Here is a 17183-nt window from a genome sequence, read left to right as displayed (position 1 = left end):
GACGTGTCCTCGTTCATCCCCCGATGGCGGCTGACTTTATTAAAATATACCTGATGAGTGCATTTTACTGTCTCAATTAAATCATCATGTTTTCAGGAAAAATGCTCAAAATCATAAGAATTCTTATGATTAGTAAGAGCTGCATTCATATTATTTTATTTAATCATTGTGGAAAAAGCTATGTAGTATGTATGTGGTCCTGTGCATAGGGAGAGAGAAGTTTTATGTAGGAATATGTTTTTTATAGTGAGATAGGTTAATCCATATTTTTGCAGTGTTAAGTTCAGTGGTAGGTTTAGAGATGAGTGACGTTAGAAATGTGAAGTTTTCACATTTTGAGGTTGGCTTATTTTGACTAAAAGGATTCATAAATGAAATCAGATAAAATGTTTAAGGCAAAAAGTAATATTTTATTACTTTTAATGCCTAATTTAATGAGTAACATCATGAATTCATTGCTGTGGCACAGGAGGTAGAGTGGTTACCTAGTAATCAGAAGGTCGCTGGTTCGATACCCAGCTACACCGGCTGCATATTAAGCATCTTTGAACAAGATACTGAAGACAGGAATACAAATGTTCATGTTAGTGTCATTATTCCTGATGTCCACATCTATACTGATTTAAAAAATGTCAATAATTACATTAGTTGAGCTGTTAAATACAAGAATTCTGGTGAGTTTGAATGAGAATAATTGAATCAGAATGTAAAAGTCAAATGTGTTATTTCCAAATATACAAACTTGCCAGTGAGCCCTGAGACCTGTTACAGAAAAACAAAGTCAAACATATATATCATAGGGCCTCTACAGATGATTCTCACTATATTTGCTTTAACTTGTTTAATATGTTCATGAATAACCTCTCGTGTATGCTACAATTTACTGAAACATACTTTATATAATCTTGTCTTCATCATGACTAGGCTGATTCAGTGCCAGGCAGGGCACTCCTCACATGCTCCACTACATTTTTCCAGCAGGGGGCAGTCAAACACCACAAGTCATGGCGAGAAGTCACATTGTGACTTTCAAAAAAAGCTCTCACAGCAACAGCAAATGAGACAAGAGGACACCTCATTAACAAGACATTTTCTTTTATTCAATAAATAATTTACATTATAAACAGCTGGCGTGTGGCACAACATTTGCTTTACATACGAACAGTTTGATCTTTCTGGCATTTTCCCATTCAGCTATGTTTTTTTTTCAATCTTTTGAACCAGTACAAGTCTGACAGACTTTCAAACCAACATAAGAGCTAAATAAAAAGAAAACATAAAGTGCTTTAAACTCAAAAACATGAACACCCCACAACATGTTCCTACATTCCCTTTCTGGATGAGGTGGGCTGCATTTTAGGAAGTTTGATTTGATCTACAACAAAGTGAGCGTTTTGGTTTTATCACTTCCTCCACAAAGACTGGCTGAGTATACTGTGTTTAGTAAAGAAGATTTTGTTCTGTGGTGTTCATGTTTTTGCAAAAAATCCCTTTTCAAAATTAAAAAAGGTTCACATTCACCAAAACATCTGATGTACAAAAACTGGAGTGATAAATTCAAAACACAACTGGTAATATACAAATTTAAACTCAACAACTCACAAAACATATGTACAATCTCACATTAAACGTGTAGAACCATATACTGCAAAACTCACAATACAAATTACATCTATTAACACAAGATTCAACATTACAATCATTTTGTTTGTATGATTTTTTTTTTTTGTTGTTGCACCAATACATGTTCCAAATAGCAGTAGTAAGGCCTGCCAAATACTTCAGTGTAAAGGATAAATGAGCGTAAAACTGTGCCCGAGGAATAACAGTATCTACAGGGATGACTTACACATTTACCAGATACTGCAGCTGCAGAGAGTTCAAATGGAAAACCTCTCGTAGCGGGGAGTGCTAACATGAAACACAAGAAAAGCAAAGGTGAGACTGCAAAACCAGAAACTAAATGCTGCTTTTATAGTGTGTCAGCTGTAATTTTTCTGCAAAACCGCAAATTCCACCACAAACACAAGTTATATACAGTTAAGAATCCCCCGAATGTGAATTGTTTAAGACTGAAAGATGGAAATTCAGTTGTTGGGGAAAATGTTGGCACAAGGGCTTGTTCTTTGGCAATGACTTAAGCCATGAAATCACGTCTACAGACATATGCTTATCATTTAAGCCACAGTCGGGTCAGCACACTGGTAGTCTAGAAAATGCTAAACCGACTGGAAATGACGTCTTTACAGTTAGTTCTTACAGTTACTACGGCGATATGGAGGGTGGAAACTGCCAACATCTAAAATAAAAACAAAAAGCAATAATAAATGCGTCAATAAATATGCCATTAAATGTATGAAAAGTATTTAAAATGCATGTAAGCATTAATCAATTTATCAAAATGTATATTTATATCTGATTTGCTTTTGTATTTATTTGGCTTTGTATCAATTTCTCTTTGTAAGTTCCCATTTAATTAAATAAAAATGTATTTATACATTTTTAAATGAAATTATACATTTTTAAATGTAATTATCTATTTATGTCTGTATTATACTATTAAATGATGTTCTTTTTACATTTTTTGTTGCAATTTTGCTTCATACCACCAGCCTACAGAGCAGCTTCTTTCCTCAGGGCTGTGAGACTCCTGTCTACAAAGCTGGTGTTGTAAAATGACTTATTTTTGATCCCTTTAATGTCATATTTATTTATTAATTTATTGAGCCATTTGTGCATGTCTTGATTTTGGCAGTTTCAGTCCTCCGTACACCACTGCTAGCGATCACTGAGACTTAAAATGAAGAGTTGAAATTCACAAAATGCTCTCAAAGACGCGCCGTGGTTTGATTGGTTTTGATCTAAATGCTGTAAACACTCCGAGTGCCCTAAACTAAGGTTGTTCTTTTGCTTTCTTGTTAGCTACATTCACATTACAGACTTAAAATACAAACACTGTCTGATCACCATGTCAGCTTGAAACAATGGAGAGAGAGAGGCTGGATGACAATGAAAATGACGTACAGATGAAAAGAGATTATTTTTATCAGTTCCCTTTTGGGATTCGCTACTTGGCTGGTAGAGTCTGTTCTAGCAGACTGGAGAGCGCCTTGTCTTTTCCATTTCTGAAGGTTTGGGTGCAACATAAAGACATGGGAAAGATTTCTCCCACTGGAGGTTTGTTATCTCACTTCTGGGAACTCCTGCACCCACAAACACACAAAATTAACCACAGACGCTGAATTCTGCACACATATTGTACTTACTCACACACAAGCACACACACACACACACACTCACTCACACACAACCTAACAATATGACCCATTAATCTCCACAGCAGACAACTGGAGACGCTGCTCTGACATCCTTTTGGCTGAGTGCTTCCTCCAAAAAGGCTCAGGCTTTTCCAAAGCTGGAAACTAATCAAACATAGAGCTGCTTCTGGCCTTAGGTTAACAAAAGCCCCTGTCAGGTCCTCTCGCTTCGCCACATGAGCCACAGAGAGCTTCACTGGCTTGGCACCAATGAGGGGATCAGGGGAGGGGAGGATCAGCAAACTCCTCTTTCTGCAAAAGATCATCTTGTCCGGCTTCCCATAGGCATGCAGCCCCGGTGAGAATGTGGGATTTAATCCCAGGTGGATATCCTGAGCTCCGGAGTGGCTGGGCTCTCTCACCGCTGCTCTCTTCAAAGACCAGTCCTACGAAGCAGCTAAATACATGTGATGAGAGGTGGAGAGCACGGTGAAACTCGCCCCGTCATTCGGCTGAAGTCAAGACATGACAAAACAACTAAAATGAGACTCTCGGCTGGGATGAGCCTACTGGCAAGCCACTGGTCACGTCACAGAACCAGAGCAGAAGACAGCAGCCAATGAACGACACAGCGACAACACTCACTGACAGATACACCATGAGGATACTGTTGCAAAGGGACTATAGATGAGCTGTGCAGCACTCAATCCACAATACGACAGCGAGGAGGTTGAGGAGGAACAGTGAAAGTAAATCTTTGCCTTTCTGTGCTGCGTTGCCCTTGGAATAATTTTCATAGATGTGGTATCTCTTGCTGTTTGAGTGGAGCATTTTTACATCCTCAAAGGCGTAGTAGGCTGCCATGGTGAAGTTTATGTCTCCAGAGGAGAGCAGATCAAACACGCAGGACTGAAAGTAAAGATCCTCCACTGGGAGCCGCTCTTTGCACTTGGCCTTGGCAGACTGGTAGGTGAAGCCTTGAGCCCTGGTTCTGCTAGTGCTGTGGGTCTCGGCTGCTCGATCCCTGAAGTTCCTGAAGTCGATGCGCTGGTTGGCAGGACAGCCGTGAAGACACAGGTACAAGTCCTGGTTGTCACCTTCCTCCACAGAGTTCACAACTTCCTCCGGCATCCGCACAGCGAAGGTCAGGTAGCGGCCCACCTGCCTCACCACTATGGTTGTTCCAATATATCTGGCCTGGATCTCCACATGCTGCCCGGGAACCTTCTCCACCACGCGCAGAGTGTTCGCTCCGTGCCGATCCCCTCCGTTCTTGGATCCGTCTGCGAAAGCAGCTGGCAACTCATCTGTCTCTGCGTGGTACATCTTCTGGTCCACACATTCCTGGAAATTCTTAAAGATGATTGTCAGCTGCAGGACAGAAAACAAGAGAAATCTCGTTAACGTTTAGCAGAAATGATCCTTTAAGATTCTCACATATACAAGCAGGCAGTCATAAGCCGCTGTGTTTTTCTGGTCACATACAGAATTCCTTGTAAAATGCAGTAAATGTAAACATCAGATTTAAAAAAGGGAAGTGCTTATACTTTCGCATTAGGAACAAGTTTGTGCAATATGTGCCATCTACCCCACCACCCCAGTTAAGTGTCACATTTCAGCACTGGCTCAACATGGGGGAGGCCAAGGTAAACGCCCTCAAAAAACATGAGTCTCGGCCATGTAAAATCAGGCCTCAGTTTGCAGACACAAAGACGATCCATTCATAGCGCTGAAAAACCTGCCTGTGAACCCCAGAACTATGCTCCAGGGAGTGGCGTCGGGCCAGGACAGAGCGATATACTCTGAAGCTAATTAAGTGAGACTGGTCAGGACTCTGCAAGCTTGGTTTCATCAGGACACCAATGAGCCATTGTCAGAGCAGCGATAGCAGGACAGCCTAGGGACTCTGATGTCTGCTCGCTCGGGACAGCGGACAGGGAGAGTCTACAGAATACTCCATTAGCTCGACAATTCATCTGTTGCACCAGTTCTGTCTCCAACCCCCCCTCCGCTCAGCTAACATTCCCACCTACATTAACTTCTGTTTTTGTCCTGCTTCATTTCTAAAGCTCTTAATGAAAACAAACAAAAGAAGAAATGCCTCTATTATCCCTCTCTCAGAATGAAGATGGAAATAACCAGACAGTTTTATTTGTTCTAGGGAGAGCAATGTACCAAGCACAGAGCTCTGCTAATGCAGATCTTTTACCAGAGGGGCCTTGTTTGCACAGGTGGCATTGGCTGCTGCCTTGTTTTCCCTTTGTCCAGAATCAAGATCTTAAAAAAGCTGTCTCATTTGCTTCCAAGAACAGCAACATAAAAATGTCATTACTTTAAAAGCTAAAAAAACCCACAAATGCTTAATAGGGTATCATTAAGAAACCTTGATTGCAGAAAATTATACTTTCTACAAATGTGATTAAGGACAAAGTGCTCTTATACCTCAGTTATGATACTCAACAAAGTGGCTCCGGTCCACAATCACTGCTGTCAAAACTTTGCTAAATTTGGGCCAACTCAAGGTAAATTCGCCAACTACAAAAACTCCTACTTCTTTGTTCTACTCAATGCTATTTCAGGCATAGCCGTCCAAACTAACCATTAAACAAAACAACAACACTGAGGAATGTACTGCTGATACAGATATAATAGAAAATATCTCAATCTACACACAACATCTACAGCTTTTAATTCAATGTGCTTCAGCATGGACTAAACTCTTAAGAAGGCCAAACATCAGCCTGAGCTGTCCACCGTGGAAAGTGAAAATGTAGCCCCATGTTAACATCTGACAAAGCACTGCTGTTATAATACTAACATATCATTTATAAAGCTTATCAAGATCTTTGCAATTGAGCTGGGTTTGGCTTCTTTATCTGTTATTGTGGAGCTCATCCAAACACTAACCAGAGTCCACAGTTTGACAGAGGAGCAGAAGCTCTCACAATCACAAGACCACATGAAAGAGGAGACTCACACAAACAAAAATATGAAGAGCGAGATGTTCTGATGCAGCACTGACTTCAATAGACGACAAGAACTTGTTGTGATAACTTAAGTCATCCACAATGAACATGTAATGTCAATACAGCAACGAGCAACTAATGACCATCTTAATTGCAGATTTAGTTGTTGATAATTGATTTAAATTATTTAGGCTATAAAAATGACAGAAAACGACAAAAAGACCTACATTTTTGTTCAATTCTTGTGTTCAGTTGTTTTTATTGACTGACCAGTCCAGAACCCACATATTTTAATACAATTTTGCTTCATAAATGACTTCAATGCTTAATTGATTATCACAAAGAAGTTTTTTGATTGATTGATTTGTTCAACCTATTTCAGACAAAAATGCCAAATTTCCCTTTTTTAGCTTCTCAAAGGTGAGAATTTGCTTCTTTTCCTTCTTTGCTGTGAGAGGAAACTGAATGTTTTTGGGTTTTGGACTGCTGGTCGGACAAAACAAGATTAAGATGTCTCAATTTTTTAGGAAAAAAAGCAGAATCATCAATAAATTAAAACAATTGTTAGCTGATTTACTGTTTGATGAATAGTTACCGGTCTAAGTAGAGAATAATGACATGCATGCTAGAGCTGCAATGATTAGTCGATACATTGAGTCGATCAAAATAAAATCAACTGCCAACTACAGTATTTTGATAACTGATAAATCATTTCAGTCATTTTTCAAGCAAAAATGTCAAACATTTGCTGGTTCCAGCTACTTGAGTGTCAGGATTTGATATTAAATGAAGATTCTTTGGGTTTTGGACTGTCAGTTGGACAAAAGAAGCTATTTGAAGACGTCACTTTGGGCTCTGGGAAATAATGAAGAGCATTATTCACAAGTTTCTGATATTCTATCGACTAAACGATTAATCATGAAAATAATCAGCAGATTAAATCGACAATGAAAACAATCATTAGTTGCTGTCCTAATGCATACAGGATGAACAGAAAGGAGCCTCACCTTGCTTGTGGCAGTGGCCGGAGAACCTGGCACGACAGGAGTGTTGGTCACCTGGACAGACAGGTATTTGTTGTGGATGAGCGGCCAGGCTCCTTCCACCTTACACGTCTGGAAGTCGTCACCAAATGTCCGGAGGTGCGGATCTCCGAAGAAGCCACAGTGGGTGTAGTTGGGCGGCGCTGTGTTGCGTGGAAGACTGCGCTCATAATGGCACACTTCCGGTCCATCGGAGCGTTCCTGGTTGTCAGACGGGTGCGGAGGGGAAGGAGGAGGAACCGGGGTGCGGGCACGTGGTTGGGATGTCGGCCCCTCCTTGGAGCAGTTGTGTTGGCTCATTAGATCCTCTATGCCATGCTGGGCGGAGTGGTACGCCAAGTCACCCCTGCAGGTACGTGCGGTCCGGCGTACGCAGCTGTTGTACGCTCGCAGTGCTGTGCAAAACTCCTCCTCCGGTCCAGAGTTGGAGGTGGACGCCCAAAATTCGGAGTTACACTTGAGGATCTTGCACTGCAGACTCACTGTGAGGGAGGAACAAGATACGAGTTGAACACGAGAAGCAAACCAGAGGCCACCACGTCATTTAGAAACATGATACTGACACAGATAATGCTATAAATGCATTGTGACTCTTTTTGATGATAGTTTAAAACCACAGATTTACATAATATTGAATACCCACAAAGCCACTGGTGTTAGACTACTTTTCTTGCATAGGGCTACTACACATCAAATTATACTCATTATAATAATACACAGTAATTCATGTCTTTTGCCAAACACTTGATTTTGTCTATTTTCAAGTTGGCATTCAGTCAACATCTTAAAAAACACTTTACAGCTAGAGAAAAGAAAAGAGTTAAGCTCCATTTTGTGTTGCTGTTGGGTTTTGTTTCAGCACCATAATAACAAAAAAAACAACAAATAACATCTATTTCTATACAAATCTCTACATGTTTATAGCACAAAACATTGGATTTTTGAGCAAACAGTGAACAAAAGCTCTAAAGAAACAGCAAAAAAGCAGGTCTGAACCTTCTTCAGGTCAACCAGGATATAAGATAACTTTGCTGTTTATTGTAGACAGAAGTGCACTTCCATTTCACACCCAGCGGCTTTTGGTTTATGTGCAAATAAAAAAAGCCATTCAGGATCCTAATCTACACCTTTGATGATAATAAACGCTGCTCGGCTGTTGATTGCTGTTGTTTCCAGCTTTATTTCCACATCCGGAAAAACTCTTTACACAAATGCTCTTCAAACATTTCCCAGGATGCCCTGTTGCGACACCATGTTTGACTAGCATTACCTTTGACTAATAAAGCATTTATTTGAATGGGCCGTGAGAAGTTTCACCCAGTGTCTCGAGGGGGGGGCAGAGCCATATCGACACTTTGAAGTCCCACTTAAAACAATATCCCTCCTCAAAGCTTCACCGCAGCGCCTTCCAACCCCCACATCACCTCTCCATTTACCACCCATTTGATAGATGGCAATAAACTTATCTTGATCTCAACTCAGTGCATTATCACCTTGTTGTTGGATGGTAAGTGACTTAAGAGGGAAACTGATAAGGGTTTGGCAAACGTGCAAGGTGAGCTGAATGAGGCGTCCCCGCTGCAAAAAGTGACCCACTGCCATCATCCTATTGTCAATTTAAATGCACAAATAGGGGGGTTTTAATGTAAGATTACACTCCTGATGTCATGATACATTTTTCTGGCAGTGTTTTTGAAAAATCTTCTCATCAATGACTTTGTTTGGTGGGTTTTAAACCATTTCAACAGGCATGTTCAGGTCACAATCACTGAGAAATAGTTATTGAAATTCAAGGGCAATATTTAAAACATCTAAAATGCCATTCCTCGCTAAATCAAAACCCAAGGTTGGGGAAAAAACTGACTATTGAGAGCTGATGATGTGAAATACTGAGGCATGCCCCATCCCCCAAACAAAACAAGGGTTGAGGGGCTGCAGCAGCTCCACACGGACCTCTCACTTTGTTCCGTCTTTCTCTAATAACATAAAAGTCAAATAAAACAGACTACAACTACTTAAATGAGTCACATTTGGCGCTGTAAGCTTGTTGTAATATTTTCCAAACCTTCAGCTATTTTTTCAGGCGTCTGCACGTACGCACTTCGCCCTAAATCGCTGTAGTCTAGAAGAATCTAATCATTTTTGCATCGAGTTCGATTGGGTTCCAATTGATTTGCTGCGGCGAAATGTGAATATTTCGCTATTTTTATCATAAATTGCGGTCTCCAGCAAAAAACGCACATTTTTTAGGTGTAATGGGAAACTTTACTTCGATTGTAACATCACGTCAGTATTTCGGCTAATAAATAAAGCCCGAAACTGGAAACTCTGCAGCACAACGTGATAAAGTAGTAAGTCAACGCTTCAGACGTAGCGTTAGCTAACACTGCGATTTACAAAGTTCAACATGTGGCGTTGAGTTAACAGCATTAGGTTCACATACTTGATACTCTCCGTTTTAAAACTCATTTTGACAAGTAAAAAAAGTAGCATCTTACCGGCGGGGAAGAGTGAGAGAAACACGGCGAGGACTCTGCACACGTCAAGCGCCGAGGGTCTTCCTCTTTTCCCCATAACCATCCATCCAGCTCGGGGTCGCACTTCACTCCTCTCCCTGCTCAGACCGGATTAAGGAAGGACAGAGGAGAAGAGTTAGAGCCACCCAGTCCTCGGTGACAAAACACACACACAAAAAAAAAGTCCATAAAAGAGGTCTGAAGCCGGTCCCCGTCTTCTCATCACTACGGGGTAAGAAGTTGTTATTCTCCTGCCTTCCTCTTGTACGAGAGTTAACCGAGCGGCTACAGCCGTTAGCTTGCTAACAGCCAGTGCGGGGCAAACGGCTGAGCGCAGCCCGGCGATCGCTCTTCCTTTTAGGGAGTGTCGACAAAGGTGCAGCCTCTGAGGCCCAGCGGACACACTGAGCCAATCACAACCGCCTGTGGTGCCCTTAAAACCCCCCTCTCAAAGTTTCAAATTACACCTCGACGTGCGGACTTGTTCGACGACGACCGAGTCTTCACGACCCACGAAGTGTTTTAGTCCACAGCGGCATGTAGGAGAGGACAGGAGCATGGTGTCGGTGTGGAGAGAGGGGGAGCCGAGTCTGTGTGCTGCTGAGGAAAGTGGAGGAAAAACCCCACAGTGTAAACAAAAAATCACGTTTATTCTCTAAGAGCTTCAGCTGCTTTCCTTTATGCACTGCCAGCTTTGAAGCTGCCATGAAATAAAATGGTGGCTACAGGCCAAGTCAAGATCTTCTAACCATGACAGGCACCAAGGATATTTCCATTTGATGAAACGTTGCAGCCATAAACACATGAGGAGTCTGGTGTTTGAATATTTCACTCGATGACATCGTAGATTTAGAGCTGCAGACATTAATCGATTAATCGGTATAAGGAAAAAGTCAAATTTCCCTGATTCCAGCTTCTTAAATGTGAATATTTTCTTGTTTCTTTACTCTGTCACAATAAACTACATATATTCTTGGGTTGTGGACATTTGAGGATGCCATCTTGGGCTTTGGGAAACACTGATTGAAGGTTTTCACCATTTTCAGACATTTTATACACCAAACAAACAAATAATTGCCTGATCTCAAAAATAAGGGGTCGACCGATATGTCCTTTTCAGGGCCGATAACGATTATTAGAAATCAAGGAGACTGAAAACTAATATTTGCGACTGATATTCATTTGCAGTAAAAATGAAAATCTCTGAACAACCAGCGATGGAATAAACATTAAGTACAATTTACTCAAGTACTTTCCATTTTCTGCGACTTCATACTTCCACTCCACTACATTTATTCGATAACTTCAGTGACTTTGCAGATTTAGATTACTAGGTGTTCATAGGCTATTAATATTGACGTGTTACCAGTCAGATATTGTTGTAGGCGGGACATTGAGTGAGAGGATGATGCATCAGAGCAAAAAGTTGCACTTTTTGAAATTGAAATGTGTTAATTTTATGGGCAATCTGACAGAAAAATCACCGATACCGATAAATGAAATATAATCTGATCGCTGTCATTAACTACAGCCTAACTGATACTGGATTTCTGGGGCTAATACCATTTAGAGAACAACAAAAAATAAAAATAAAATCCAATATTGATTTATCAGCTCATATTCTTATATACACAGAACACTGTCACATTTGACTATATAACACTAAATAGTGTCCAAAATGACATCAGTGCACTGAAACAATAAACTTCACCAAGGATTTAATAATTATAAATGCCCCGAGCGTCTTTTTCTAAATTATGTTCTGTAAAAAAAATAAAGTTTCACTAATATGCCGATACCAGTGTATCTATGATAGGCCAATATCGGATGATGATATCAGTCGACTTATATATCGGTCAGGCTCTAGTCAGAACACAGGCCCAGTGAACATTGGGCTCAGCTGATCAAACCAAACTGGTTGTTTTATCCGACCAGCAGTCTAAAACGTAAAGATATTTAGTTTACTATCATACATGACAAAGACATGCATAAAAACCTCACGCCTGACAAGGTGGAAGGAGTGAATGTTTGGCGCTTTTTCTAAAAAAAAAATAGTTGCCAATTAATTTTCTGTTGATTGACAAATTGATTGATTACCTAATAGTTCCAGCTTTATGTAATATACTCTTAAACATACTGACAGCGAGGTAAAGGGGGGTATTAAAAGGGAGGAAGCGGGCTTTAAAGGGTTTAAAGGGAACTGAACTCCCTAAACATAACCTATTGAATCAAACTGAATTGGACGGGGTGGAAGTAAAGAAAGCACATGTAGAAATCAGCACTTAAAACCCCACTTTGTGTAACACGCCTGTATTTATATGATATAAACTCATCCTCAGGTTGGTAAATGACCAGAGAACATGAGCTGTGTGTTCTCAATGACACCTACAGCGCTGGACAGAAATATTGATCGGCAGACAACAAGCCAAGAGCTCATAATTAAACATGAGGCCTCAGCAGTACACGAGGTAATCAAAGTCAGAACCGAAGCTCGTGCTCATAGGTTAACACATCACATGCACATTTTCAGTACGTTGCAAGACTTTGACATGTACTAGTCTTTTTTGCATGTTGGCTTAAAGGATTTGAATCATTTGTGATCACCTCCTCTCTGATTATCTTTCACTTCTACAGATGACACAATACTGGTGTCTTTTTAAAGCAAAATACAAGCAGGCAGATGGCTACGTGCTCAGGTTAAGGCTGGCTGTACAGTATTTTTCCACAGCGCGGTCGGTGAACGTCTTTGTGATCGCTGTCCCTCTTGTGGATGATGGATACGTTGGTGTACAATGAGGTCTGAGCCTATACATGTTTTCAACAAGGGTGGCCCTGTGCACACTGATTTCCAGCTCTTATATACCAGGCATTCACATCTGAAATGAATGGCTGCAGCTGAAAGGTAGCCTAGAAGCTGCTCGGTGATGTCCTTTGATGGATTGTGGAACATTTTTGGCTTCTTTAGCGGTGACACTGTGGATGTAGGAGACAAAATTGTCCTCTGTCACTGTGAGGGCTTTGGTGCAGAAAAAGCTCAGACTCCTTGTTTCTCTTCACCTGTTGCAGTGACTTTGCAAGATGTAGGTGCATCATGACTGCACATTATGTAATATTAAGATGTTAATAGGCTGTGTTTTGACATTGTCTGCCCCTGCTCACATGAGTAGTCTATTAATCATGTAATTACTGTCGTGATTGGATAAGTACTCTTTTGCTAATTTTTTTAATGAACGATAAGCTGATATCATTAAAAGATAAAAGATAGTCACACTTATGGCATCAAGTAAGCTTCGCTCTTTGATGATAGATATTTAGAGATAGTAGTGCGTGACCTGCATTCATCTGCCTTGTGACAAAGACACTGGAGAAATGAATTATTTCACTGATTTTACATTTGTATCAATGGATTTTAAAGTCCACATCGTCAGGACAGGCGGATCGAGTCCTTATTCTGAATCAGAAATATCGAATTATTGCAATAAGCGTGTAAATAAGGAGTTGATTCATAAACTAGCCAAAAAAAGTGACAAAAATCATTTATTTTCATGTCATTTATTACGAAAAAATGTGAAATAATACTTTTTTTTGATTGATTCCAATGTTAAAGAGTAAAAAATTATCGATATTGATATATCAGCCGATATATACACATTTTTTGTTGCATATCTTTGCCACAAACAATAAACTTAATTGTCTAAAATGACATCTATGCACTGAAACAATACATTTCACTGCAGATTCAATCATTATAAATCATCTCAATAATCTTTTTCTGCATTATAATCTCTAAAAAGGTCAAGTTTTCATTTTAACGGGGCGTGTAGGACACCACAACGCTGATACTGATATATCCGTGATAGGCCAATATCAGCCGATACATGGGCCAACTCATGTATCGGTCTGGCTTGAGAAATGTCCTTATGGTTCCAGCTTCTCATGTGCAAGGATTCATGTTAATGTAAAATGATTTTTGGGTAGTTTTGGGGCTGTTTGAGGGCAAAATTAACAATTCGAAGCCATTTTCTTGAGCTCTAGGAAATTGTGATGGCCATTCTACATTTAACATTTAATGCCACAGCCCTAATTCTCAGCATAAAGGCTCATTTTTATCAGTTGGGCTACATAACCGGTCAAAATCAGGTTGGGGCTTCTTCTTTTCAACAGCCTTTACTCATCAAGTGTTTGCTATCAGCTCTATTTTGGGTGACAGTTCCAGTCATTTATCAACAGATTATTTGATGCTTTTAATTAAATAAATTTGAGGTTTAACATCTCGCTGCAGTGAAAACACAAAGCAGCTATAAATTAGGACTTATCTGCACAGAGACAGCAGACAGATCATGAGCTCCACGTGCTGAAACAGGTAAAGGTGACATCATTTAACAATAAAACATCTCCATAAATCCAGCGGGTATCATCCAATCACGTTTTTATGTTGTGCTGCTTCCATCCTCTGATGTCACCTGTCAAAGCAGACACAGTTTTGACATTTTTATATAAGCTAAGTGATATCTCTATCTTTTGTGCAGTGTCACATTGTGTGCACTAGCCTACTTTTTTTCTCCTTGGTATCCGTGCGTCTTGACGCACAGAGGACTGATCCTCTTTTCCAACAGATGGCGCTTGTTGGGATCTCCTGATATGAAACCTCAAATCATGACACAAACGCACATGGCATTATGAGGACAACCAAACCTGTCATTAAATGTGAGCTTTGTGGGCAGCTCGCTTATTGCTCTAATTACAGCTGTCATGCAATTAGGATTTTTTTAAGAGGAAGGTGGAAACCTGCAGCCGGCAGGCGCGTTTGTCCCGATCATCCCTTACACCTTGTCAGATAGAAGTAACCAACCCTGACAGTATGGTAATTAAAAACAGTCCTGCGTGATGTTACTGTGCAATATAGATGAGAATAAAGATGCTCGATTCAAGCGGATGCAGCATTTTGCAAATGTCTTTTGACAGAATGGATCAAGTTTTTTTGCAGAAATTGCAGCTCCCCTGGCTGGAAATCAGGCACACACACATGTAGTTTGAAAGCCCACAATAGCAAAGCGAGAGGCAGAGACAAGACACCTGCGTTTTTTGTTTTTTTTAACATAAACTCACATCATGTTAGGTTAAAAATCCGACTTAAAAACAGACAAACCGACCTTGGCGACTGCATGAGCTCTGCGCGGCTCTGGAGTCCTGCAGGAACCCGGAGGACAGCGAACAGGAGCGAGAGGAAGCCGACTCCTCCAAAAAAAAAAAAAAAAAAAAAAATTATATCTCCCCCCTTTTTCAAACAACTCGTCACAGTAATCCGAAATCAAACGCGCCCAGCGGCTCTCTGCGCGTAAAACCCGCCGATGTGTTCATGATGTCCACCGATGAGCCTCTCAGGGAAATCAAAGTGCTTTTTCTGAGAGTTAGGATTCATGAGAGGAGAGAGGAGGGGGGGACTCAGATCTCTCCAGCCATTGCTGAACTCATTTGACTATCAAGTCGATCGGAAAGGAGACATTATGATAGATTAAGTCCAGTAATTGCCCCTCATCCGCGCGGTGAATCCAAATTGTTGGTTATGGTCGACGTCGGGGAGGGAAAGAAAAAAAGCCCCCGGGGGCAAAAACTGCTGCTGCTGCCGCTCGCTGCTGCTCTGCGTACGGCCCCGATCCGCTGTGTGGATGTTGTGAAATGGCTAGTTAGAAAGTGTGAGAGAGACAATGATCGACTCTGCATGACGCCGCTGGGAGCCCCACATCTCAGCTGTGTGTGAACCCCCCACCACACACAACACACACACACAACACACACACACGCACAACTTCTCTCTCTCTCTCTCAGAGGCTTCAGGAGACAGGAGTCCTCAGATTGGAGGCGCAGCTGCATTGAAAAACAAGCCAAAAAAATTGAGTCGTGCACTGTCATTTTGCGTTGAAGCAAGTGAAACTGAACCCATGTCGTGTCAAATGTGATTCTCGTGATAGGTGGTGAAGATATGTGCTGTATTCAGAATGATCAGCCCGGTGGCAAGGATGAGATGTTAGTTGAAGTGCAGATATGTCCAAATGTGTGCATGTCACTGGCTACAGGCCTGACCACATTGATATTGTCTTCATATCATGTTCACAGTACATGTTTATCGGCCAAAAAGCCGATAACCACAGTTCGAGACTGTGTTCCAGCATTTGTAAGCGTGACGCCACTGGATATTTTTGAGGGGGCCTCGGTCAATTTCCAGCCTCGTTTGTGGCGACCAACCCCGGATACTTTTGACAGGAAGTCAGGCCATCTCCAGCCATGTTTGTGGCGAGGAAAACTGATATTTTGACGGGAAGTTGGACCGTATTAAGCCATGTTTGTGGCGAGAAAAAATATATTTTATTTTATTTTTATATTTCTATTTTTGAGGGGAAGTCAGGACGTCTCTGGCCGAGTTTGTGGTGAGAAAGAAATTATATTTTTGATAGGAAGCTGGGGATCTCACCATGTTTGTGGCCACCAAAAACATTTATTTTTGACAGGATGTCAGGACATCTCCTGCAGCGTTAATGGCCACAAAAAAACGTTTATTTTTGATGGGAAGTTGGGACATCGTCAGCCATGTTTGTGGCGTGAAAAAAATGATATTTCTGACAGGAAATCGCGACATCTCCAGCCATGTTTGTAGCAAATTTTTTAAGATATTTTTGACGGGAAGTTGGGACATCTGCAGTGTTTGTGGTGACCAAAACATGTTTTCCTAACCCTAACCAAGTGGTTTTTGTGCCTAAACCTAACCAGAGCATAGTCACAGCATTGTGACAAGAGAAAAAAAAATATTGCTAATATATTGCTAAATCATTTATCTGTGGTTTTGCAGAAATGTACTTTTTATTCTGATGACTGGGGTTGGAATAATAATTGTCTTTTCTGCAGAGTTTGCATATGAGTTTCTGCACCTTTGGCAACAGAAATAAGAGTTCAAACTTGAATTGAGCCGCTAAACTTTACTTCATTAATTCTGAACGTTAGTTTCCAACAAATAGCTCCATTGTCAGATCTACGCCCTCGTCGGGTAACCTTTAGCAGTCCCTCATCTTTGCAAATGACAGGTTGGAAGAAGACAAATCCATAATAATCAGGATTTAATGGAGGATCAGATGGACAAACACTTTGCAGCCCTGCAGGAGGGGGGTGGGGAATGCTTAAAGGCAGAAAGGACTGCAGAGAGGCTGCACCTGTGTTTTAGGATCAGGCTGCATGCAGGAAAATACCACCACAGTCCCCCCACCCCCTTTCCTCTTCAGCTTTTTCAAGCCTCCACTCCTCCTAACTGGTTCTCTCTGCTCCAGTTTCCCTGTGATCAGGAAAATCCACCACACCGGGGAGGCTGCCTGAAGCAGCACATCGAACAGTTCACTGTTCTTACACCAT

At 41.1% G+C, this 17183-nt stretch overlaps 1 protein-coding gene across 2 annotated transcripts; it reads right to left on the bottom strand.

The window, feature by feature from the left end:
• Positions 1-1078: 1078 nt before the first annotated feature.
• On the bottom strand, positions 1079-15586 carry rgma (repulsive guidance molecule BMP co-receptor a). Of its 2 annotated transcripts, none has more exons than XM_084363882.1 (4): positions 14936-15586; positions 9765-9880; positions 7231-7748; positions 1079-4628 (listed from the first exon to the last, which is right to left on the bottom strand). In XM_084363882.1, exons 1-4 carry the CDS (start codon positions 14947-14949, stop codon positions 3939-3941), a joined length of 1338 nt encoding a protein of 445 aa, XP_084220008.1. In that variant the 5' UTR covers positions 14950-15586; the 3' UTR covers positions 1079-3938. The 2 variants fall into 2 exon arrangements, with proteins under 2 accessions (XP_084220008.1, XP_084220007.1); XM_084363881.1 differs by lacking the exon at positions 14936-15586 and adding an exon at positions 10250-10465.
• Positions 15587-17183: the final 1597 nt, after the last annotated feature.

This window comes from Pagrus pagrus (assembly GCF_965226575.1).
Source record: "Pagrus pagrus genome assembly, chromosome: 10".
Taxonomy (NCBI): Eukaryota; Metazoa; Chordata; class Actinopteri; order Spariformes; family Sparidae; genus Pagrus; species Pagrus pagrus.
This window is presented reverse-complemented; position numbering and strand designations above follow the sequence as displayed.

Excerpts from the sequence above, each read along its gene's own strand:
- rgma (XM_084363881.1), bottom strand. The coding sequence starts at position 10,341 with ATGCTCCTGTCCTCTCCTACATGCCGCTGTGGACTAAAACACTTCGTG. Across the intron at positions 7,749-9,764 it reads TCTCTCACTCTTCCCCGCCG|TGAGTCTGCAGTGCAAGATC; the intron begins GTAAGATGCTAC and ends CCTCCCTCACAG. Across the intron at positions 4,629-7,230 it reads CGGCCACTGCCACAAGCAAG|CTGACAATCATCTTTAAGAA; the intron begins GTGAGGCTCCTT and ends TCTGTCCTGCAG.